Below are 24321 nucleotides of genomic sequence, written 5' to 3'. Positions count from 1 at the left end.
CAGCCAAAAATAAATAAGTTTATTAAAAAAGAAAAAATGAGTAGCTCGAGTGCTAGAAACTCTGAACGGGAGTCCGGTGTGTAGGAACCGGTGACCTCATTGTCCTGCGGGGTGGAAGTCACGTGGTGCAGCCAGGTGTGCTGGTCTCGAGCTGGCCAAGCAGCAGCATGGTTTGTGTTCACCCCTGTACTGGGCTGCTCACCCCTCCTGGAGGCGGACCTGGCCGCCCCGCTTCCGTGCCCTCTGCGTCTCAGCCTCTGCAGTAGCCCTGGCACAGGTGGCTCGTTACTCTGCACGTCTCTCTCCTCTGAGGACCCCTTTTCAATCTTTGCATCATCACTGGTACAAAGCAGACACTTGGTGCTTATAGAGTAAATGAAGGAACATATGGTTCCAGACTTCGCTTCTCCAAGCATTTGTTCACTCAGATCATTGAGATGTGCAGGGAACCCACGGGAGGGAGCTGGAACTCTGCCTGGGGAAGTTGCAGAAGCCTAGGGAGAGAGATTTGAAAAGAACCTTGAAGGGTGAGCTGGAGTTTGCCGGGTGGGGAAGAAAGAAAAGGGCCTTCCAAGCAGGAAACGGCATCTGCAAAGGCACAGAGGCGTGTGTGCGCTGGGGTGTAGGTATGACCGGGAGTGGGGTGAGGTGAGGCTGGGAAGGCAGGGTGAGGTTTGGTCCAGAAGCCTCTGGGGACCCTCGGAGGTGTGAAGCGGTAGAGTGGCGTGATCGGATCTGTCTTTCGAAAGACAGTTCTACAGGCAGTGTGAGAACTCAGTGGTGGGAGATGCCTCCATCCGGCTGGGAGGCTCTGTGAGCCCAGCGGGGTCTGGCAGAGACCCTGTGGTGGGTGGAAGGCAGTGGACGTGGTGGGTGAGCACCCCCGAAGCCCTCCACTTCCACAGGGTTCATTGCTGTGTGTCCTTAGGGGCTCACTTTACCTCTCTGGGCCTCAGTATTCTCACCTCTAACATGAGAGGGTTCAGGGGACTTCCCTGGTGGTCCCGTGGTTAGGAGTCCGCGCTTCCACTGCAGGGGGCACGGGTTCGATCCCTGGTCGGGGAACTAAGATGCCGTGTGCCGTGTGCCGTGGCCAAAAAATAGAAAGAAATAAAATAAAAAATAGAATAAAATGAGAGGGTTCAACGGGTATTTTCCCCACTGCTTGTAGGTGGAGGTTTCCCATCCGTCTTTGGCCGTGGACGTGTTCTGGGCATGGGGGTGACCAGTGCTCTTCCCTGGGCCTTAGCTCTGCTGGACAGTGGAGAGGGGGGCAGAGGGCAGTGCTGACAAGCCAGAGTCCCCGTCCCTGCCTGACACGAGTCTCCAAAGCTTGGAGGGACACGGGCCCTGCGGGGAGGGTCACCAGTCAGGGCCTGGGGAGGAAGAAGGTGCCCACTGGTGCCTCGGGGATGGTGTCCGTCCCCTCCTACAGCCTGAGGGCAGGCGGGGCATGGCTGGAGGGCTGGCTCGGGGCTGAGTCAGGGCCCAGCCCCTGGGGATGTGGCCAGCCCTCCCCCTGCCTGAGTTTCCCCGCAGCAGCATCTCAGGCTCTGCTGCTACGTAAACAGGGCCCTGCGGGGCAGGTGGGGGGGGGGGCTAGCCCAGTTCCTTCCTCCTTTCCCTGCGCAAGGCCTTGTAGCCTCTGGCCTCCTGGCTGAGCACAGCAGACTTCTGGGGGCGTGTGCCCCCCCAGTTTGCTGTGGACTCAGAGTCTCCCGGGAGGGGCATGGAGGAGACAACTGAGTCTTGTAAACGGGACTTAGGAATTTCCCCAGAAGTAGCACAATGTCCCCATTCTTTCGTTCCGAGAAGCCCTAGCCCGCCCCCCACCTACCCAGCCCACATTCCCTCTCCCACCCATCCCGGCCCCCCACTCATATCATGGGGAGCGAGGGCTGCTACCCACGGTCCCAGGAAGAGCCAAGCTGCTGAGGGGATGGGGTGACGGGCTCTCTGGTGGGGAGGGGACAGTCGTGTCAGGGGGCTCTCCCCGGCCCCTTCTCTCCTCCGTCATCCCTCCCTGCGGATCTCTTGCTGAAGCCCTTCTCTCTGGCCTTCCAGTCTGGGTGTCCCTTCCTCCTCTGTCTTCCTTAAGGGCGGCTCGGATTTTGATATCTGATGGGAGGGAAGGGCTTGGCCCGTTTGTGTGGCCCGATTGGGGCCCACCTCCCGCAACCTGGAGATTAAGCCGGGGAGGGGTGCGGGGAGTGGGGAAGGGCTGAGCTGGGGTGATCTGAAGCCCTTTGTCAGGATGATTTGGGACCCTATCCCCACCCCCTCCCCTCTCCAACTCCCCACCCTTCCGCCCACTCAGGGTCCCGGCTGCTGCCCTTGCCCTGCCCTCCCCTCCCCTCCGAGGGGGGCCCCGTGCTCCAGGCCTCCAGCCCCACAGCCGAGGAGGGAAGGCTCCTACCTTCCCAGGGCCGCCCCGAAGGCCCAGGCACCGGTGGGCATCCCGGCAGAGGCCCGGGCAGCATGTGGCTCTGAGCCGCCAGGAGAGCCGTCAGAGCCCTTCTGCCGCTGGGGCCCCCAGCCCTCCTGCAGCTTTGCCGGCTGCTTCCCCGCGAGGGCAGCCAGCGGATGAGGTTTCACCCAGACAGCTGTGCGGGTGTCCTCGTATGAGGCGGTAGGGGAGGGAGAGCGGGTCCGGCCGAAAGCCCAGCCCGGCACCTCCCTCCTGCCATTCTGTCCTGGCTGTTACCCACCCTGCCTGGGGGATGCAGACCAGCCCACTTCCTGCATGGAAAGAGCCGGGAGTGTGTGTATGTGCGTGGACACGCATGTGGGCGTGTGGACACGTGCAAGGACAGGAAAACAGCCCCAGGCCTCAGGGCCAGGCCACGGGGATGAGGTTCCCCGGGCAGCCGTGGGTGCCAAGGATGGGGATGGGACTGGCGTGGACCATGACCTTCAATAGTAAGGAGCGCTCGGGCCAGGGCTGAAGGCCAGCCCCATCTCACGCTCACACCCCGTCCCTGCCCCGTGCAGTTCCGGGGCCGCGTCAACCTGCACGTGTTTGAAGACTGGTGCGGCAGCTCCATGCAGCAGCTGCGGAGGGACCTCCACTTCCCCCTGTACCCACACGTGAGTGCCTCCTCCCCCGCTCCCCTCCTGCACCGGGCTTCTGTCTTCCTCATCTTCCCTTGCTTTTTTTCTGGTTCGTTTCCTTTCCTTTATCCCGTGGACCCCCTTCTAGCGCCCACGGTGTCTCCCTTGTTCCCTTCCCAGGGATTTCCTTGGCAAATATAGTTTACTCGGGAGGCCGCCACATACAGTTGTGGGGCTGGGCACTGTTCGAGGTCACCTGGCTAAAGAAGCAAGTGGGAGCCTCCCGGGCCCCGCCTGCCTCACTCCCTCCTCGTCCTCCCACCAGCCCTGAGCGGACCAACCTCTTCATTTCCCTCTTCCCTCTTATGGGTAATGATTCTCCTCTGGTTTCCTGGCACAGATCCGCACGACCCTGAGGAAGCTGGCCGTGTCCCCCAAGTGGACCAACTATGGCCTCCGCATCTTTGGCTACCTGCACCCCTTCGCCGACGGTGAGGCCAGCCCCGGATCCCTCTCTTTCCCTTCCCGCCCGAGTTCTCAGGGTGCCCGGAGCACATCGCCTGCCCTGGGTCAGCTGGACCCTGTTAGCCCACCCTCGGGGTAGGGGGGGAGTTTGGACGTGGTGAGGCCTCACGCAGGCCCCCAGGCGGCCACTTCACGCCCTGATTCGAAGGGTCTGGAACTAGCTTGTCCCTCCCTGTAAGTCTCCATCTCCACGGGGTCTCCCAGGGTGTAGAGGCCCCCACTTTACAAAGAGGGGAGCCCAGCAGCAAGCCCCCAAAGAGGCTTTAGCCTGAGACATGAGAGCCCGCTCTGTGGAGGCCCGTCCTGCTCTCACCTGGAAACTGCCCTGATGCCCAGGGGAGGTCCAGTTTGCCATCGCCGCCGACGACAACGCGGAATTCTGGCTGAGCCGTGACGACCAGGTCTCAGGCCTGCAGCTGCTGGCCAGCGTCGGCAAGGTAGGGGCCCCACGGCCCCATGGGCCCTCCCACTGACCCCAGGAGCAAGGTCACCTGCCTCCATCAGGACAGTCCGGTGTGACAGCCAGGGAAGAGGCATGAGAAGCAGCATTCTCCCCCGTTGCCTCCCACCTTACAGAGGGATGGACTGGGTGTGGCCGGGAACAGACCCCCGGAAGACTCAGGACTGGGCCCCACCGATCCTGGGTGCTCTGGTCCTGATGCTGAGGATTCACGCGGTGGGCGCGGGCTGCTGGGGGAGGGGCGTGCGAGGAAGGGGAGTTACTTCCCTCGCGGTCCCGCGCCCCCTTCCACCCTCCCCATCTCCCCTCCCCCAACTTTCCTCCTCTCTCCTTGTCTGTCTCCTCACTCACCACTTCCCACCCTCCATACTTTGCCTTGGTGTCCGCCCTTCTCTCCCCTTGCTCCCCACGCCTCCAGACTGGAAAAGAGTGGACTGCCCCTGGAGAGTTCGGGAAATTTCGGAGTCAAATATCCAAGCCAGTGAGGTGAGTAGGGAGCGTGGCACCTCCGTCAGGTGCCGAGAGGCCAGCTCAGGGCGGGGGCACGTCCCCCCCGCACCCCCCGCCCCATCACAGAGGTTCAGCGAGCCAGGGCCACGTGCATTCAGGTTAACCGAGTCTTGGATGAGAGACCATCTGGCCCGTCCTTCCTCACTTTACAGGTGAGGAACTGAGGCCCAGAGAGGGCTGTGACTTAATGAGGGTCACACAGCTGTCCAGTAGCACTCCGGACTGGGAAACAGAATGGGTCTCCTTTCTCCCCGGCCTCGCTTGCCCGTTTTCTCCATCCCTGCAGGGTCCACAGCTGGACCGCCGCTGCTCTCTCTGAGCCGCAGAAAGTTCGGAATGGCGGGGGTCCCTGGGCGGGCTGGAGGGGAGGCCTGGAGTGGCTGGGATGGGAACTAGCCCCGCCCCAGAGCGCCACCTGGTGGCCCGCAGACACCGGCGCGAACACGTGTTGGCTTGAAGGTGCCGTTGCTGGTGTTGACGGTGGTGAGACCGTACAGCTTGCAGAGCGCTGACCGCACTGACCGTGCCAGCCCCCGAGGTCCCACTTCCCGTGTGACTCAGCACAGCAGCCGAGGTCGAGGGCTCTATCATGACACTTTTTATTTGTTTTATTTTTTTGCGGTACGCGGGCCTCTCACTGCTGTGGCCTCTCCCGTTGAGGAGCACAGGCTCCGGACGCGCAGGCGCAGCGGCCACGGCTCACGGGCCCAGCCGCTCCGCGGCACGTGGGATCCTCCCGGACCGGGGCACGAACCCGCGTCCCCTGCATCGGCAGGCGGGCTCTCAACCACTGCGCCACCAGGGAAGCCCCAGGGCTCTATCTGAAGTCAGACTGCCAGGGTCCAAACCCCAACTGCGCCCCTTATTACCTGGGGACTTTGGGCAAATTACCCAAATTTCCTGCGCCTCGGGGTTCTTATCTGCAAACAGGGATTACGTGAGTTCACGTGTATAAAGCACTTAGCACGGTGCCTCCACACAGGAACAGTTCTCTGAGGGTTAACAGAGAGCTGAGTATCCTGGGAGGTTAGTGCTGTTGTTATCCCATCTCACAGGAGGGAAGACTGAGGCTGCCCTGTCAGTAAGCGGTGATGGGGGTTGTGACTCAGACGCTCGCCAGCAGGTCCCTGGGACCAGGAGCAGGGAGGGAGGGACGGGGCATGTGTGGCGTTGGGAGTGGGCTCAGGTGGCGTGGGGGCCCGGGAGACAGCCCCCTGTTCCCTGCCCTCTCCTGCCAGCCTGTCAGCCGCCCGCAGGTACTACTTCGAGGTGCTACACAAGCAGAACGACCAGGGCACCGACCACGTGGAAGTTGCGGTGAGCCCCCGAGGTCCCCTCTGCCTCTGTGCCTGGCCGTCCCTCTGACCAGGCCCTTGAGCCCTGTTCCAAATCAGCCACCTCCAACCTGCCGCGTCCACCCTCTCTCCTCTCCCAGTGGCGACGGAATGACCCCGGGGCCAAGTTCAGCATCATTGACTCCGCTTCCCTGTCCCTCTTCACAAGTGAGTGTCCTGCCCCGGCCTGGGGGTGGGCCGAGGTGTGGCTGGCTTGTGGGGGCCGGGAGGGCTGCTTGGAACGAGGTGTGGAGGGTCCGGACCAAGGAGCAGAGCCTGAAGGGACGCTGCGGTCAGAGGTCCTTAGCTCCCGGGGGGTCGGTGACCTGTGAGCGCCTTCTGGAACCTCTCTGAGCCCTCGCCCCAGAAAAACGCCCGTCCGCCTCCACACGGTGTTGTCTGTGTGATTTCAAGGGGACCCAGAGACCAAGACGCTCACTCCAGATGAAAAGCCTCTGAGGGAGGCCCGTCCCTATTTTGCAGATGAGCCGCCATGGTTCTGGCACGGCTGTGGCCAGAGGAGAGAAAGCGTTCTCACCTCTCTCAGGCTGCAGTCAGTGAACTCCCCGGGTATACTTGTTGTTGCTTATGAGTTCCCCCTGCCTGGAGGCCCCACTGAGAAGTCGCCACCGGCAGGCGGGCCGTGTGGGCCCAGGTATAGGAGGAGCGGGCAGAGCAGAAGCCCTGGCGAGGAAGGGAAGGTGGGTCTGGGGGAGAACGGAGAGGACGGTGCGAGGAGTATGCGCGGAGGGCAGCATGGAGAGCGGAACGGAAGGTCTGGTTCACAGGAGAGGGCAGCGGTGAGGAAGGGGCGAGGGGTCGGGGGAGGCTGCCGGTGACCGAAGCCGGAGGTCAGGGCAGAAGGGCCAGTTGGTGCCAGAAGAAGAAGGGAGGTTGGAATCCATAGATTGAGTGTGAGCCAAGAAAAAGGAAGCCCGAGGCAAATTCAGGTAAGAGACCAGTGAGATGGGCCAGAGGTAACCGAGCTCTTATCTGGGGCCAAGGCAGATGATCTCAGGAGGCAGAGAGCAGAGACAGGCAGCCAGCCCCCCGGGCTGGTCCGATAGGGGACAAGTAGTCTTGAACACCAGGCCCCCAGAGGGAGGCGAGGAGTGGGTGCTGGAAGCCTAGGGGCTCCCTGCTTGGTGGGCGTGGGCTTGTCTGCTGGAGAGGCTGAGACATACGGCCTGGCTTCACTCAGCTTTGTGTGATCTCAGGCTCGTGACTTCACTTCCCTTTGCCCAAGTTCCTTGTCTATAAAGTAGGAATGATAATAATAGTACATAAGCTACAGCAGCTCTGAGGATTAAATGCGTTGATATTTGTAAGATGCTTGGGTCAGCTCCTGGCGTATTATTTAGTAAGTGCCCTTCGTGTGTTTGTTAAATAAACAGACTTCTAATAATGAATTTCCAGCAGAGAGCAGTTAAAACCTTTTGAGGGAGAGGTGGCTTTTTCCAGCTCACACAAAACCGTGGTGCGTGCTGGCCCTGGGGCTGGCGGAGGGGGTCCGAGGGAGAGCACAGGTTGTGGAGGCAGGGCCGGGGGGAAGCAGGGGCGAGCGCATCCCACGCTGTGCCAGGCTGGGGATGCGGGAGCCCTGAGTCGGCCCCCTCCTGGCCCCGCCGGGAGGCGGGACCTGGCCTCTGGGCTGACTTTCTCGGGGAGTCACAGCTGTGTCCTCTGATCTTTCCTCCCCGGGGGCCCAGACGAGACAGCCCTGAGGATGGGTGATGTGGACCACGTCCCGCAGTCAGCAGCCAGCCATGCTGGCTCCCCAGACCCCCTTCCCAGCGATGAGCAGCCCCTGGCCGACATGCTGCAGCCCGACCCGCGGGACACCCTCTATCGAGGTACGACCTCACCGCGGACCTGACCTCCTGCTGGGGCACGCGCTGCCAGGCCCACAGATGTTGGGGAGGAGGCTTCTGTGCTACCGCGATATCCCCAAGTCAGAGACTCTTTTCTTTTACTTGTATGAAATATAACACGCATACAGAAAGGCACAAAAATATAGATGTACAACTTTGCAATTTTGCAAATCATTACAGGACAGGAAATAGAGCCAGAACCCAGGTGTGTCCTCTGCAATCACGTATATCGGTTTCTTTTTGGATTCTAGCTCTTGCCGTCCAGTGAGAGAAGTACGTCCCCACTGAGGTGTAGGAGTCTTAAGCTGTCCAGAGTGTTTACATTTTAAAAGGCGACAAAGTGTCCCCTTCCAGACCTGTCCCCCGACCCCGCCATGACAACCGCAAGGGAATTCAGTTACTGGCACTGCACTGGGGGAGGCTTCTTGGCCTCACTGGGAGTTTCTAAACCTGCTCTGAGACTGGCCCTGGACAGCGATCCCAGCCCTGTCCCGTGCCTCGAATCAGGTGCCGCGTGCGAGCTCTCTGCCCCGAGCTGCCCCTGGAATCCACCGCCACCCCCAAGAGTGGTGGCAGCCTCCGCTTGGTGGCCTCAGCTGCCGGGCTGGATGCTGCCACGAGTGAATACAGAAATGTGTGGGCTCGGGGCCGCAGATCCAGCCCTCGCCCCGCAGCCGGGAGGCTCTGTGGCTGTGAGCCAGCCTGTTTCAGGCTCCCTCACTCAACCTCACCCCCCCGCCTTCTGTCCCAGTGCCCCTGATCCCCAAGTCCCAGCTCCGCCGCGTCCTGCCCGACTGTCCCTACAAGCCCAGCTACCTGGTGGACGGGCTTCGTCTGCAGCGCTACCAGGGACTCCGGTTTGTAAGTCTCGGGCCGGGCGGCGAGGACAGGCGTGGGAGGGGGCTCGCTGCCCGTGGCCGGGACTGCAGAGGCCGGCCCCTCCTCCCCACGCCAGTGGGCTGGATGCCTCCTGGGGCCCAGAGAACCAGCATTTCGCTGTGCCCGGCCCAGATGGGCTGCCCTGCGGAACCCGGAGCCGTGCAGGGAAGGGGCTGGCTGAGGCCTCCCACCCTCTGCCCCGAGGGTGGCAGTATTAAACTTATAGACAAGGCGCTGATGAGGTGAAGCTCCGCTTTAGAGAACCCCTAGCCCGCACGGAAGCCCCAGGGGCAGGACCCCGCTGCGCCCCCAGGTCCAGAGGTGATGGTGGGAGAGGCTGGGGACAGCCGTGGGCCAGGGCTGAGAAGGCTTTTGGTGGCCGAGGCCTCGAGCTGTGTTGAAAGGGGGCAAAAGACAGTGCAGGGAGTAACAGGGCTCGTCTCGGACCTGTGGGAGGTGGCAGGAGAGGGAAAGGCCGCAGGAGGGGCGGGGGGGGGGGTGGCCTCGGCTGCAGCTGCGGAGAACGAGCCGGGGCAGGAGACGGGGACGTGCACACGGGGAGCTTGACTCGCGCACGTTCAGTCCAGAGCCCGGGAGAGGGCACGTCAAGGGTAGGGTGGAATCCAGATGCTGCATCCACAGCAGCCCTGCTCTCCACCTCCAGGTTCACCTGTCCTTTGTCTACCCCAATGACTACACACGGCTGAGCCACATGGAGACCCATAATAAGTGCTTCTACCAGGAGAACTCGTACTACCAGGACCGGTGAGACACTGGTGGGGCAGGAGCCGGGAGGGCTGCCTGGACCGGACGGGCCACGGAGACCCTCCACCAAGGAGCCTTGGCGCGTCCTGGGTGCTTCAGACAAGCACGTGTGCACACACACGCAGCCTTCCCCCTGCAGCCCCGGGCTGGCTGTGACCTCAGGCCGCCCTCCCGCCCCCGCCACGGCCTGCAGGGTGCCCATGCCAGCCTCCCTCTCTCTTGCAGGCTCAACTTTCAGGACTACATCAAGATTGACCAGCCTCCGAAGCAAGGGCCAGAGCAGCGAGGTACAGAGTGACAGCCGAGCTTCCAGGCCAGGCCGGAGGGTGACAGTCCAGACTGTGCCAGCCGCCCCCTCCCCCCGCAGGAGCTTAGAATGCAAACCCCACAGCCCTTCCTCCAGCCCCAAGGGTGGGGGGAGGAGCCCTTCTCCCCTCGCTGCCACGGCCCATCATTCGGGAAGCTCTGCTCTGCAGAAGCACCGTCTTCCCGTGGCCTCTCTCCTCGCAGTACTGGGGAACTAAGCGGGGCTGTCTGCTGGGTCCCTGCATGTGCCAGGCCCCGGCTAAGTGCTTTCTGTCCTTCGTGTCACTCACTCTTGACAACAACCCTATGGAAGACGGAGACCCTGGCTTTCGCTGAGGTTGAGTAACTCACCCCGGGCCCAGTGCAGGCCCCACCAGGGACCCCCGCTGGCTCACCCACCGGTCCTCAGCCGTCTTGTGGGTCTTGTTGGGGAGAGGTTGAAACCCCACACGAGGGACGGTTGTTGTTGACAGCAGGCTCCGAGGAAGGGCTTCTAGAAGAATCCCAGTACGGAGAAGCGGCAGAGGACACCCCTGCCCCTGACGGCCAGAACGCCAGGACACCGGAGGGGAAGCAAGGGCCCCCGACGGCCCCCGGGCAGGACGCCACCAGCCGCCGCCTCCGAAGCCTGCGGAGACTTCTGGCTTGGCCCCAGGAGGGCCTGGCGGTGCCCTCTCCCACGCGGAACTCCACAGCCCCCTTCCCAGCGAGGACCGGCGCCATCCCGGCCCAGCCAGCAGAGAAGAAGGCCGGGAAGCCCAACCCCGAGCCCCACCAGGCTCCGCGGCATCCTGACAAGCGGCCCCCGGGACACCCAGCAGGGCGCCCGCCTCCAGTGAAGAGGCCCAGACCCGCGGGTGGCAGCCCCGGGAAAACGCTGGGGCAGTCCCAGTGGCTGAATCAAGTTGAGTCGTACATTGCAAAGCAGAGAAGGGGTGACCGGATGGAGCCTCTGGACCCCAGGAGGGCTTGGCCTAAGGAGGAGGAGGAAGCGTTGGCGGCAGCTGCCGGCCGGGAAGGACGAGCAGAGGGAGAGGACGAGGGGGAGGAAGAGGAGGAGGAGGAGGATGTGAGTGAGGTGTTGGAATACCTGTCCATGTTGGACCCGGTGGTGAACTGGGACCAGACCTTCAGTGCCGGCAACCTCGACTTCCAAGCCCTGCGGACCGACTGGATTGACCTCAGCTGTAACACGTCTGGCAACCTGCTGCTTCCCGAGCAGGAGGCGCTCGAGGTCACGCGGGTCTTCTTGAAGAAGCTTAACCAGCGCAGCCGGGGGTAAGGTAAAGGGCTCTCGTGGGCTGGGCACGGGGCGGGGGGGGCCCTGGCCGCAGGCGCCTGGGAGGATGAGTGCCTGTCGGGTCTCGGTCCCACCATCAGGCAAGGTCTGAGATCCCTGGGGCCTGGCCCAGGACACGGGCTGAACCCTGGGAAGGCTCTCAGGGAGGGAGCTGGTAAAGAGATGGGACAGCCAAAACTGGGGCTAGAAAGACACCTGGAGACCCAGATGTGGGCTAGAGGGCGGGGGCAGAAGGCATGGATGAGTGCTTTGTTCTTTCATTCATTCATTCAGCCCACCAACATTTTTCTAGTTGAGATAAAAGGCACATACCATTCAGTTCACCATTTTCGAGTGTACGATTCAGTGGTTTTTAAGTGTATTCAGGGTGTTGTGCAGCTGCCACCGCTATGTGATTCCAGAACATTTTCATCGCTTTTACTTTTTAAAATTTATTTATTTTCAAAATGAATTAATTAATTTTAATTTCGGCCGCATTAGGTCTTTGCGGCTGCGCGCGGGCTTTCTCTGGCTGCCGCGAGCGGGGGCTGTCCTTCGTCGTGGCGCGTGGGCTTCTCATTGCCGTGGCCTATTGTTGCGGAGCCCGGGCTCTAGGCGCACAGGCTTCAGTAGTTGTGGTGCGTGGGCTCAGTAGTTGTGGCTCGTGGGCTCTAGAGCACAGGCTCGGTAGTTGTGGCGCACGGGCTCAGTCGCTCCGCGGCACGTGGGATCTTCCCGGACCAGGGCACAAACCCGTGTCTCCTGCATCAGCAGGCGGATTCTCAACCGCTGCGCCACCAGGGGAGCCCAGTAGGTGCATTTTTAAGGGTGGCAGCAGTGCTCACTGGAGCGGGTGAGTGTCGCGCGAGCATGTTAGCCAACGGCAAAGCTGGCAAAGACCGAGGTCTGCCGACGGCTGGCCTGGCTCCCGCGTGCGGGAGGAGCGACCCAAGCCCCGCACCCTTTCCGCCAGGAGGTACCAGCTGCGGCGCATCGTGAACGTGGAGAAGCGTCAGGACCATCTCCGCGGGGGCCGCTACCTGCTGGAGCTTGAGCTGCTGGAACGAGGCCAGCACCTGGTGCGGCTCTCGGAGTTCGTGTCCACGCGTGGCAGGCAGGGCGTCGCTGCCGCTGGTGGGGAGGAGGCCGAGGCCCGGAACCTGCAAGGCCTGGTGTGGAGCCCGCGCGACCGCCAGAGACATGTCCTGAGTGCCCGGGCCCCGGAGTCCAAGCTGTGTTGGCCCCAGGGCTTCTCCTGGAACCACCACGCCGTGGTCCACTTCGTTGTGCCGGGTGAGCCTCCGGCCACGCGGGCGCTGTCCGCGGAGCAGGGGCCCCACGTGAGCCGGTCTCTGCTCCCCGATGTGATTTCACAAGGGCTTGTGGGAGGAGCCGCTCTGGGAAACGGGCTCATAGCAGAAAAGTAACTAGGCTGAGGTCACGTGGGCAGTCAGGGCTGGGGCTGGGAAGGACGCCGACTCTTAGGCCAGCGGCTCTTCTCACCGAGCCAGCATGCAGGGTTGGACGTGAAAATCAGCCGGGGCTGCTGGCCTGGGTTTTACAGCTGGCCTGGGGCAGGGAGACAGGGAGGGCAGGCTGGCTGGTTTTTATAACAAGAGAGGGGAGCCCATCACGGGAGTGAAACCGTAGGGCCGGACAGAACGTGAAGGACGGCCGTAAGACGGACAGCCAGCGGGTTTGGGTGTGAGAGCCCAGGAGGGTCACCGTGACGAGCTGGTGACAAGCCCCAGCCCCAGGCCTGCCCACAGAGCCCCCCTGCCTGGGAGGCTGTGCAGGGCGGGGGGTAGAGGCCCCGGTAACGGTGAGCTCTGCCCCTGCCTTCTGTGTCCCGCTGCCCTGCCGATCTTTCCCGTAGCTGTGTCACCCTCAGCAAAAGTCTGCTGGGACTCCTGAGCGCGCAGGAACCGGGAGCGGAGGTGCCCTCCTTTGCGTTACCTCTGCTTCTCTCTCCCCGCCCGCCCCGCCTGCCCCACCGGGCAGTGAAGAACCAGGCGCGCTGGGTGCAGCAATTCATCAGGGACATGGAGGCCCTGCTCGGTGTCACCGGCGACCCGCACTTCAACGTCATCATCACCGACTACAGCAGCGAGGACATGGACGTCGAGATGGCCCTGAGAGGGTCCAGGCTGCGGAGGTGAGGGTGTGCTCGGCAGGGCGCGGCCTGACCGCCTCTTCCTGAAGCCCCGCCAGCTTCCCGGATTCCCGGCCTCCGGCCTTTCCCAGAGGCCGCGCCCGCCCGCCCGTAGGCCCCTCGCAGGGGCGCGCACCACCTCTTCTCTGCCTGCCGGCTTCCCCCTGGCACCGCCACAGCCGGGCCCTGGGGCTCAGCCCCTCTCTGCTCTCCCCGCAGCTACCAGTACATGAAGCTACGTGGGAACTTCGAACGCTCAGCCGGGCTTCAGGCTGGCGTGGACCTGGTGAAGGTAAGCGGCCCGAGAGACATGACTAAGGCCGCTGAAGAGATGCACGGCCGGCCGGCTCCTCGGGGGGAAAGGGACGAGGACACGGGGTCCTCTCTGCTCCGCCGCAGGGCCGGTACCGGGGTGGGAGCGTTCACGCGGGGTCCTCGGAGGCCGTGAAAGGTCGGGGAGGGGTCGGGATCCCCTCTCCGATGGTGAGAACTGTGCCCTGCTGCCCGGTACCGTGGAAAGCCGTCCAACAGTTTGTCTCACGCCAGCTCGTCAGTCGCTGAAGTGGGAAAGGGCCTGAGGACTGTCCTCGGGAGCGGCCTGGCCTCCTCGCCGCGGTCTGTAGGGGCCGCTGACCCTCCCGCCTCTGTGTCCCCAGGACCCGCACAGCATCATCTTCCTCTGTGACCTGCACATCCACTTCCCAGCTGGAATCATCGACACCATCCGGAAGCACTGCGTGGAGGGCAAGATGGCCTTCGCGCCCATGGTCATGAGGCTGCAGTGCGGGGCCACTCCCCGGTGGCCTGAGGGTGAGCCTGTCCCGGGCCGGGGAGGGCAGGAAAGGCCTCTCCGCCTTGCTTCCTAGCCCAGAGCTGGAAGCAGTCATGTCTGCAGCGGCAGCACCCGTCCCCCACGCTCCCCCGGACAGGCCACAGAGAAGTGCGCCCAGGGCCGAGCAGCCAACTTTTCCCGCCTCATCTTCCCCTTCTTTTGTTAATCAGACCTTTATTAAGCACTTACTATGTGCCAGCCGGCAGCCGGCCGTGCTGTGTGAGGAAGCAGAGGTGGGAGGAAGATTCCGCACCTGGAGAGGGAGCGCAGCGAGGCTGTGCCCCGGGGGCTGCTGCCGCCAGAGCCTCCTGTAGGGCCGTCCCCAGCCCTTGGTCCCTCCCTGGTAGGACTGCTACCTTCCCTGGACCCGGAACCTCAGCTCGGGGGGCTTCCCCCACAAATAGGCAAGGGGCTCGTTCAGATGAGAGTTTCCGGCCTCAGCCTTCTCTCCTCCTGGCCCTGGTTCAGCTCACCTGGGGCTTGTCTGTCCACAGGCTACTGGGAGGTGAATGGATTTGGGCTGCTCGGCATCTACAAGTCAGACCTGGACAGGATCGGGGGCATGAACACCGAGGAGTTCCGGGACCGCTGGGGTGGGGAGGACTGGGAGCTGTTGGACAGGTGAATGCGGGGCGAGGGCACCTGAGAGCCCTGGGGGAGGGGCCCTGGGACGGGGGCGGGGCTCGATCCGCCCCCAGGCCCAGCACCGTCTCTTGGGGGTCAGATTCCTTCCCTCGCTGAGACTGGATCTGTTGGAGGGGATACTGCCTCTGCCAGTGTCACAGGGTGGGTGTGGCGGGTGCCTCTGCCAGTGTCACAGGGTGGGTGTGGCGGGTGCCTGGCGGACGGTCAGCCGGAAGAACACAGACTCCGAGCTGTGTGGATGTGAATGGTACTGTTCCCGGGAAGGCTCCCACCTGCCCACTCGGGAGAACGCGGCTGGGCAGGAGGCTGAGCTGGTGGCGGTGGATGAGAGATCCGGCAGAGGGTCAGGAAAAGAGCCAGTGTGGACCATTAAAGGGCAACAGGTATCCAGGAGGTTCTGGGTCCCTGGAACCTGGCAGAAGGGAGTTTGGGGGGAGAGGACAGGGTCTGTGGTGTGTCAAGAAGAGGCAGGAGCAGCCACGGCCGGGAGTGGGTGGGAAGGAGGTGTCGCAGCAGAGAGCGGGCTGGTGGGACCCCAGGGGAGTGGGTGGGAAGGAGGTGTCGCAGCAGAGAGCGGGCTGGTGGGACCCCAGGGTGAGGGGATTTCAGAGCGTGTGGGTGGTGGGGAAGTGGAGGCGTAGTCTGAGATACCTCCTTCAAGGATTTATTGCCAAGAGAAGGGGAGAGAAGGCAGATGATCCCTTGAGATGTGAGCTTAAGGGGTGGGGGCACAGGAGGGAGAGGGGAAAAATCCAAGAGAGAAAGGGTGTAATTGCTGGAACAGTGCCCAGAGAAGGCGGACAGGCAAGGTCAGGGGCTCCGGGGGAGAGGGGACCTTGACAGGGAAGATACGCTCTTCTTCCCGAGAGACAGGGCGCTTCCTCACCCACCAATCACTGGGCGCCTGTGCTTGGCAGGCGATTTACATCCATCACCTCCTTTATTCCTGCCCAGACCTCTGCGAGGTAGGTGTGATTGTCTCCGTTCCCCAGATGAGAAAACTGAGCCTTGGGGAGAAGTTAACAACTTGCCCCAAATCTCACAGCCATGACTGTTGGAGGCTTAACAACCCAGTCTGTGTGTTTTTTCCCTAGAGAGCAGGCAGGAGGGAAGGTGACAAGACTAAGGGAATGCAAGGTGCAAGGGAGGGAGGGTGAGGGAGCTTGTATTAGATGACGCAGCTCCCGTAAAACTCTGTCAGTCAGACCCCAAGGCGGACAGAAGCCTAGGCTGGTGTTACCTCCACCGCTGCGAAGAGGCAGACCTCGACCAGTTCTGGACCTCCCTGCCTCCTCTGAAGCCCGAGGAGAGAGCAACGGCTCCAAATTCCAGTTATTTCCACCTGCTGGAAGCACAGGCCTCCCAATAGGCCGTGCCTATGGAAGGGGGGTGGGGAGGGATGGGAGGGGTCTGCTCTGTGTCCTCCACCTCCCACCCTGCCCCCCCACCGCCTCCATCATCACTGGTCCTCACCTCACCCTCACCGTACCCAGCCTGTCGTTATCCTTTCTAGAGGGAGAGGCTCTGAAGGACGCCATGCCTCAGAGGTCCGCAGCTGGGCTTCCAGCCCAGGCCCTTTGGCGCTCTTTGCACGCCCCACCCGCTCCCCTGCCCCGTGGGGAGTAGCCAGAGGGTGACAGGGACAGGGCCCGGCGGAGACGTGGAAGGCAGGCTCCTCCGGGGCCCCCTCCCCACCCCCGCCTCTGTGCACCTGTTGTTCATCCTGCCCCTTCCCACCCAGGATCCTCCAAGCAGGCCTGGAAGTGGAGCGTCTCTCCCTCCGGAATTTCTTCCATCACTTCCATTCCAAGCGAGGCATGTGGAACCGCCGCCAGATGAAGACGCCATAAGCCCCAGGGGTGGCCCGCTGGACCCACCGCTTCCGGCCCCTGCACCACGGTGGCCTGGCCAGTACCCACTTGCTGCCGGAGGGGGAGAGGGAGGGGAGCAGGGGCCGCGCTGGGCCCGAGGGGCCTCCGAGCCGACACCCCCTGTGCCAGCAGCCGTCCTCCGTGGGAGGAGGCCAAGGCCCCTCCCCGCCTCTGGGCCTCCGGGGCCAGGAAAGAGACGGCACAGCTCCCGGGAGGGACGGCAGCACCGGGTTGCGGAAGGAAAGCCCTGCCTCGGCGACACCACCCTTCCAGCGTCCACCCCGGGCTCGTTGGGGGGCAGTGGTCGTGGACTCGGAAGCTCTCCTCCTGGACGTATTTTATTGGGGTTTTTATTTTTTTAACAGAAAACCAAAACTGTAACTGCCCAGAGCCAGCACTGACTGTGAAGGGGCAGAGTCGTGCATTTAGGGGCCCCGCATACCTCAGACACACAGGCGCGCCCCTCGGTCCTTGACCCACAGCTGATTTGTAGCCGAGGAGCCGGCCTCAGCCCTCCCGCAGGCATGTGGCTCCAGGACAGCATATCTCTCCCAGGTGGCCACCGATTAGGGCATTAACCTTACCCTCCAGGTGGCACTAACTCCAGACCGGCCCCTCTTCCCGGTGCCACGGGGGGGCTGGGGGCCGGGGAGCCGATGGGCAGGGAGCTCCTAGCCCCCTGGTGTCGGGTGAATCGGCCGTGCATCCTGGCAAGGTGGGGAAGGCAGGGACGAGAAGCCCCTTTCTGTCCCGGCGGCCTGTGGGCTGGGCCTTGGGGACCACGTGAAGCAGAGCCGGGAGAGGCTGAGAGGAGGGGTGGGGTCCAGCGGGAAGGGATGAGAAGGGAAGCTCGAGTCCTCACGGCCCAGCTCCCTCCTGCAGAGACGGCCTCTGGGCGGGGCCGGCCGGTGGGGAAGACAGACGGGGAGGAAGACCCTGTGAACTGGGAAACGGGGACCCCGGGGGTGGGGGGAGGTCGGGGGGGGCGAGGGCATCGCTCCGAACTCCTTCCTCACGTGGAAGGGAGCAGGGCCGGAGGACGACAGGTGAAGCCATTTCAGGGAACACAGAAGCCCTTGACCCTCGTAGTCTGGGGCACCCTCTCTGTCACCTACGATCACGCACTTATCTTGCACTAATGATCCCAGACGCCTTCGTGGCTGGGGATTTTTCTACTGCTGCTGTCTCTGCCGCTACTCTGGTCCACCACTGGTGCATGGGACACTGCATCTCGAAGCCCGGTGTCTGTGAGGAAGGGCGTGGGGGGAGGTGCAGCAGGGCCCGGGGGGCCAGCCAGCCGGGCCCAGGCTCTGCGCTGTGGCAGGGTCCAAGTCACAGCACAGGGAGCTGTAGGGTCTGCTTGGTGGGCCCTGCATTCACCAGAGCATGAACTTGGCATATGGGAGAATGGAGCCCCTCGAGAACCTTCTGGAGGTGGAAGAGAATCCCTGCCTCCCTCTTAAGAAATCAGGAAGGACACAGACTTCTCAATTCATAGATTACGGTTTACGGAGGCCGTATCTGCCCTCAGGCTGTGGCTTTTCATGGTCCCTGCTCAGGCTCCGCGCCTTCGGGAAAGGGCTTTAGGGAGTAGGCGAGAGCTGCAGTTGGCTGGCTGGGGTGCCAGCTTTCTTTCTGGGGCCACTCTCATCCCTGGGCATCGCCCTGCAGGGCCCGAATCTACCCAGACAGCCCTCCCGCTTCACCCCTCCTGACGACAGGAGCCCGCCCAGCCTCCCCTGCCTGATCCATCACCCCCTCTGCCCCAGCCAGTGCCTTGTGTTTGATGTTCGTTACCTCCACACCGCCTGCCTTAATGGAGAGGGCCTGGCACGGCCCCTACTCTGTAGGGAAATGTGTAGGGTGGGGGGAGGGAAAGCATTGAATACAGCGTCTTCTCAGAAAACAAAACGCTCTCATGTTTTCCTCTTTCCCATCAGGGTGGGGGAGGGGTGGGCCCAGGGTTCACGTCGCCGTCCTGCAGCTGTCAGGCCTCTGATGGACGTGCCAGGGACCCTCCACACCACCCTCCACCCTTCACCGCCTGGTGGTGGTGGTGGGGGGGTCAGCTTTCCCTGGGCTGTGGTTTACTCGAAGGGGCGCACCCGGTTCCTGTCTGAGGAGCATTTTCTGAGCGCTAGATTCGCGGAGCTTGGTGGTTTCAGATGAGAAAGGATGGTGGACACAGGATGGTTGGGTAAACAGTGGAGAGAAACTGAGGTGTGGCTTATTCTAAAAGAGCAGATAGGGACTTCCTGGGTGGTCCAGTGGTTAAGAATCCACCTTGCAACGCAGGGGACGTGGGTTCGATCCCTGGTCAGGGAACTAAGATCCCACATGCCACGGAGCAACTAAGCCCGCGTGCTGCAACTACTGAGCCCACGGGCTCTGGAGCCCGCGTGCCACAATGAAGATCCCGCATGCCGCAACTAAGATCCGACGCAGCCAAATAAATAAATAAAGTGTTAAAATAAATAAATAAAAGAGCAGACAATCTAAAAGTCATTTCTGTTTGAGCTGGGGGTGCCCTGTTGCTGCTTTACAGGTACAAAGGTACCGTCCTAGTCATATTTGGCAGAGATCAAAATTAGTTTGTATTCCTTAAACTCATGCCCAAGAGAAGGTGCTGCTATGAAAGCTGGGGCAGCCTATAGTAGGTTCTCAAAAAGCATCATGTGTACACACACCAATCCAGAAATGACTCGTCTGCCACCGATGCAGCAGATGGTAATTAGCCCAAGGCCCTCGGGCTGGGAAATTTGACTCAGCAGGACCCAGAGGAGAGGGGATATCTTAAAAGCCTCTTCTCCCTCCAGGCTCGGGGTTGCTCCTTTGAGTCGTTTCTAGGACACAGATGGAGAGGGCAGCCCAGGTGCTCGAGCCTCCCCAACTGAAGACGTAAAGACTGACTCACAGTGGATTTGCAGAAACCTTTATAAAGAGAAATCATTCCATCCCACAGAAGGGGAAAACAGGCCTGGAGCAGAGCGGAGGAATGGGGTGGGGTCAGAACCAGACTCCTTAAGCTGGGCAGGCCCAGCCTTCGGTAGGCATGCCTGAGGTACAGGAGATGCTGCCAGGAGGCAGGTGGGTGGTACCCTAGTCTGGGCTCAGGACACCAGAACGAGATGAGTTCACTTAAGCTGGTAAAAGGGCCCATCTTTGTTCCAGGGCCAAGGGTAGGAAGCAAGACCATCTACGTTGCCCTTCCAGGAGCTCTCCCAGGGGCTGTAGACTGTGCCCGTCAACCTGGCAGATCAGCGGTGGTGGTGGTGGGGGGGGGAGGAAGCAGTGGCCGGCCCAGAACCTGTAGGGAAGCAGAGAGATGGTGAGGAGGGCAGGTCAGACCAGTGCCTCAGGCTTAAGTGTCCCACGATTGCCCTGGCGGCTTTTCAGGACGCAGGTGCGGGTTCAGATCTGAATCTGAAGCGGGGCCTGAGGCTCTGCACTGCCGGCCAGTTCCCAGTGGTTTTGTTGGCGCTGCTGGCCCGTGGACCACGATTGGAGCTGTACGGGCTGCTGAATGGTGCCAAGGAGGAAGCCCACATCTCCTTCTTCCCCCCACTAACCACAGCCTCCACCCAGCCCAGGCTGGAGAGAAGCCCAGCCTAAGAAGAGAGAGCACAAGGGGACCTTGGCGAGTTCCAAGCCAAGATCTTCTCCAAGAGCCCATCCCTGCCCCAGGTCTATATTCTTCCCCTTTTGCTTGGCAAGGCTCTCTCTCAGCCCAAACCCCCAGAGGTGAGGAGGGCCACCTGGGGACCTCCCATCCTCCCTCACCTGCCTCCTAGGCTGTGTTCAGAGAGGGCTCCTTGAGGTCCTGGCAGCCAGGAACCCAGTCTTATGTGCCCCAAAGGCCGTGATGAAGATGTTGATGACGACGGTGATAAAGACCAAGGTGGTGGCTGCATTGTTGAGCTGGTTTAGTCGCCACTGCTTTTCTACCTCGTTGAGGTTCAGTCGAGCTGTGGAGAAGGGGGCGTGGCAGGTAAGTGTCTGCGGGGGTGCGGTGGCCACAGCCTGGAGCTTCCCCCACCACAGCCGCCAGAGTCCAGAGAAAGTCTGGTCCCTCACAGGTCAAGGGAGGTGGCAGCCATTGTGCTGAGATGCTTTCTCCCCAACTGACCAGTGTGGGGTAACCACGTGCGTGGTACTCAATAGAGCCGGGATTTGCGAAATTACACTGGGTCTTCTAAGACTAGGGATGCACGCTCAGCCAAGAGGCTCAAAGGAACGCTGCTGCGAATTAGTGAGCATAGGCATTCAGCAGCTGTTATGGAGTGGCCACTAGATGGGGTACCAGGAGGTGGGACAGGATGCCTGTCCGCACTGTGTGGTTGTTACTTGGGCATTTGAAGGTGCTCAGGGCTAACAGCAGGTTATGGCTGAGAAGGTGGCCTGTGCAAATGCAGGGTGTGACAGGGAGGCACTTGGGGCTTTTCTTCCCACCGGAGGGGCAACCCCCACCCCGAGGCCAACTCCAGGCCTGGGCTCCTCACCAATGACCATGAGGAGGATTCCAATGACCACCTGCAGGAGCAGAGAGATGCTGATGAGGGTGACGAGGGTGGTGTAGTGACGAGAGGACGGCCCCTGCTCCAGCACCACTTTCAGCTGGCGTTAGACACGAAGAGGGCCACATCCAGCATGCTCTCTGCCACGCTCTTCTTGGTGGCATAGTGGTTCAGGTTGATGGGCGGGCTCCTCCTGGGGTTGGCGTTCCCAGGCTGTAGGGGACAAAACACAGGCTTACCTGGGAGGCTCCGGAAGGAAAGTGGTTGAGAGGCTGGGAAGAGGAGTGGTTTTTTTTTTTTTTTTCGGTACGCGGGCCTCTCACTGCTGTGGCCTCTCCCGTTGCGGAGCACAGGCTCCGGACGCGCAGGCGCAGCGGCCGTGGCTCACGGGTCCAGCCGCCCCGCGGCACGTGGGATCTTCCCGGACCGGGGCACGAACCCGTGTCCCCTGCATCGGCAGGCGGACTCGCAACCACTGCGCCACCAGGGAAGCCCGAGGAGTGGGGTTTTAAAGGTCTCCCCTCACCAGGTGGGAAACAAGGGCAGGTAACCCCCTTCTCGGTTGTGGTCTGAAAGAATAAAGAGGTGGACTAGAAAACCCTTCCGTGCATTTGAACTTGGAAATGATGCTGTGTTGCAGCTTCTATTTCATGGAGGTCACTCTGCCTCACACCTTCACACATCGAAAGGGAGGAGGAGGCTGGGCTGCTTGTAAACGAGCAGGTCCTCATTTTATTCATTATTTTACCCGGGCCAGGCCTGGCCTTGGGCGGCTCTTTTCCTCCGAGAGGAAAGCGTCTCAGCTCCGAGGCCTGGCTGGAGAAGGAAAGGGCACCTCTTCTTCCAGAACGATGCGGCCCCGAGGTGGGGTGCAGAGCTTCACAAATGGAACAGGAGCTGCCTGTGGGTCCCACTCGGCCCTCGCGGGGCGCTCTGGAGCCGCAGCCCTGCTCGGGCACACATCTGTGTGCCCACACGCATGCACACAGCAAAACATCCTGGCCAAAAGCCCTTTGTTTGTTTTCGTATTACTTTTTGGTGAGAATTTATTGAAGCATAATTTACATTTGATTTGATTTTGAAATATTAAAACGAAGCTCTTCTTCTTGAGAAGTCACTCACTCTAAAAGAGAGAGTCACGATGCAGTGCCTGTGGTGTGGGCCTCTGCGCTGGACCAAGAAATTCAGACTGGATGGTGCAGGCAACGCTGCAGTCACTCAAGAGAACCTGGGTAGGTTTTAGGGAGATTCATTTAGTATGGCGCTTGGGATGCATCGGCTCATGAGGGCCCAGAGACAGGGAGACCCATTGAAAGCTTATGGTCTTGATTTAAGGTCAGGTTGTCAAGGAAATGAAGCAGAATGGGGGTGAGAAAGGAGAGGAAGGGAGGTCTCGGAGATGTTACAGCCTGGATGGGCCTGCTTCTATTTTGATTTGTGTCAGTTCCGTCTGCTTTATAACTGAGAGTGGTGGCGGGAAGCTCTCAGGGGCTCCTCTAAGTCCCCCAGGGCACCGTTCGCCTGTGTCCACGTGGTGGCGCTCAGGGTCCGGAGGAGCAACTTTGGTACCAGCTGCGCGGCGTTGGGGGCTGGAGTGGCGAGGGATCCACTGACAGGACAGGACTGGTGTGAAACCTGGACCCCGTGGAGGCCCGGCACGGGAGCCTGTTCACAGGTCTGCACAGGCCGGCCTAAAACCCACCAAGCGTGTCAAATGAGGGTTCAAATGATCCAGTCCTGATATTGGGGCCTGCGTGGGTGGGTCACCTTGCAGGGTGGGGACTTGGTTAGAAGACAGATGGCTGGGAGACCCTGGGAGACGCTGCCTAGGAAGGTGTCGCCCCGTGGCAGTATCTTTAAAAAGCAGGAAAAGGGTTTTCTTAATTCCCCCGAGCCACTTTAGGTGCAGCCCTGCCCTGAGGCAGAGGGATGATTGAAATGACCTGAGGGCCCTCCCTTATGGCCTGAGGATTCGATTGGATGAACCCCTGAATCCTGCAGGACGCCTCCCTTTCTGCCGACAGCCCGGAGCCCAGGAGCGACCCCAGGAGGAGTGGGGGCGGGGGCAAGCCGCCGGGCGCGCTCCTGCCTCGGGCGCTGGCCCTTTAAGGCCGGCGTCCCGGGAACAAAGGCCCGGCTGAGCACCGGCCTGAGTCACTTACTTCAGTTCCTCCGCCCGCGCCCTCCCCGCCCGGCCACTTCCCACCCTTGCGCCCGGGGTTCTGCGGAGCGCGCAGACGCGGTGGGCGCGGGCCTCCGCAGGCCCCTGTCGTCGTCTGACCCCTCCGGGCGTGGGCCTGGGGCTGGCGGCCGGGACCCCCGGCTCTGGGCCTCCCACTTTGGGCCTCAGTTTCCACATCTACAAAGCGGGGAGACCCCTTTCTGGAGGGCGAGTGAGCGGGCTCCTCCCCAAAGCAAAGAGAACTCCGAGCCTCGGACTCTTCCCGTCTGAAGTGCGTCTTGCCGTGACCCCTGACCCTCTGTGTCTATGTCTCAGGCCCCCACCCCTCGCCCTACACTGTTCCTCCAGGACAGCGGGGCGCCAAGCCTGAGACGAGCCCCTGCTGGAGATACACGAGCCCCTCAACCTGCCCACCCGCGGCAGTTGAGCGCCTAGGCAGGGCCCTAATGATAAGAAGTCCGGGCTCCGGGCTTCTGGGCGGCAAGAGGACTTGGGTTTGGAGATGGGGTGGGATGACACCACGGACCCCTCCCCGGGTCCTCCGGGTCGCCCCCGGCCTGGCCCTGCGCCAGCACAGCCGTTTCCCTCCCTTTTCCTCCCCCTGCCCTCCATCCATCCCGCTCAGACTTCCCTGTTCCCGGGCTCTGGCTGGCTTGCCAAGTCCCAGCTCGCAAGGCTGGTGTGGATTCCATCCCTTGAAGTCACGGATTGCCCCATTGTTCTGCCAGACAATTATTTATCCCTTAATCATTGCTGGCCTATATTTTTGTTTCTTGACAAAACTTGAGTTGGATAGGAAAGGAATGCCTCTTTTAAAGAAAAGTAAACACAATTTTATATTGTTTATTGACCCTAAGATCCGTGGGAACACCAGCTCCAACAGATCATTCTGTCCTTTCTTGGAAACAAGATCCAGGGATGTTCTTCCAAAGGGGTAAGTAACTGTCCTACCAAAAAGCCACGGGGTCCGCTGCTCAGAGTGTTTAGGACCTGGAGCCCGAGGCAGGAGTGAGGGCGCTGTGGTTGGAAGGCCCAGAGGTGGGGATCTGCAGCAGCCCAGAGGGAACCACAGAAGTCACGGCAGGTACAAATCCTGTTCCTGCAACAAGCTGGCTGTGTGCCTGTTCTCGCCACCAGGTTCCCTT

General features: G+C 61.6%; 2 protein-coding genes and 1 long non-coding RNA gene across 9 annotated transcripts in view; 2 read left to right on the top strand and 1 right to left on the bottom strand.

Moving 5' to 3' along the window:
• The window catches only part of B4GALNT3 (beta-1,4-N-acetyl-galactosaminyltransferase 3), a 94738-nt gene extending 76356 nt beyond the window's left edge, over positions 1-18382 (top strand). Inside the window, exons 4-20 of one of the 2 annotated variants that reach the window (XM_059081326.2) lie at positions 2992-3087; positions 3452-3542; positions 3913-4013; positions 4455-4522; positions 5785-5863; positions 5982-6048; positions 7590-7733; positions 8503-8612; positions 9295-9395; positions 9621-9682; positions 10178-10979; positions 11954-12273; positions 12982-13135; positions 13352-13424; positions 13789-13942; positions 14459-14585; positions 16351-18382. In XM_059081326.2, coding sequence (XP_058937309.1) covers positions 2992-3087; positions 3452-3542; positions 3913-4013; positions 4455-4522; positions 5785-5863; positions 5982-6048; positions 7590-7733; positions 8503-8612; positions 9295-9395; positions 9621-9682; positions 10178-10979; positions 11954-12273; positions 12982-13135; positions 13352-13424; positions 13789-13942; positions 14459-14585; positions 16351-16459 — 2658 coding nt within the window. In that variant the 3' untranslated portion in view covers positions 16460-18382. Of the gene's footprint in view, positions 1-2991; positions 3088-3451; positions 3543-3912; positions 4014-4454; positions 4523-5784; positions 5864-5981; positions 6049-7589; positions 7734-8502; positions 8613-9294; positions 9396-9620; positions 9683-10174; positions 10980-11953; positions 12274-12981; positions 13136-13351; positions 13425-13788; positions 13943-14458; positions 14586-16350 lie in introns of both variants that reach the window. The other variant, XM_067008527.1, reaches the window with a different exon arrangement.
• Positions 18383-19458: 1076 nt separating this feature from the next.
• NINJ2 (ninjurin 2) overlaps positions 19459-24321 on the bottom strand; it is a 71361-nt gene continuing 66498 nt past the window's right edge. The window contains 4 exon segments of the mRNA XM_059081421.2: positions 19459-19787; positions 20261-20445; positions 20980-21096; positions 21099-21207. Coding sequence (XP_058937404.2) covers positions 20279-20445; positions 20980-21096; positions 21099-21207 — 393 coding nt within the window. The 3' untranslated portion in view covers positions 19459-19787; positions 20261-20278.
• LOC131766732 (uncharacterized) overlaps positions 23160-24321 on the top strand; it is a 121485-nt gene continuing 120323 nt past the window's right edge. For all 6 annotated transcript variants that reach the window (XR_010835711.1, XR_010835714.1, XR_010835716.1 and 3 more), the window contains exons 1-2: positions 23160-23447; positions 24034-24110. This is a non-coding gene — a long non-coding RNA (uncharacterized lncRNA). The remainder of the gene's footprint in view (positions 23448-24033; positions 24111-24321) is intronic.

This window comes from Kogia breviceps, chromosome 12 (assembly GCF_026419965.1).
Source record: "Kogia breviceps isolate mKogBre1 chromosome 12, mKogBre1 haplotype 1, whole genome shotgun sequence".
NCBI classification, from domain to species: Eukaryota; Metazoa; Chordata; class Mammalia; order Artiodactyla; family Physeteridae; genus Kogia; species Kogia breviceps.
The sequence above is the reverse complement of the archived record's forward strand: the minus strand, read 5'-3'. Positions and strand labels throughout refer to the sequence as shown.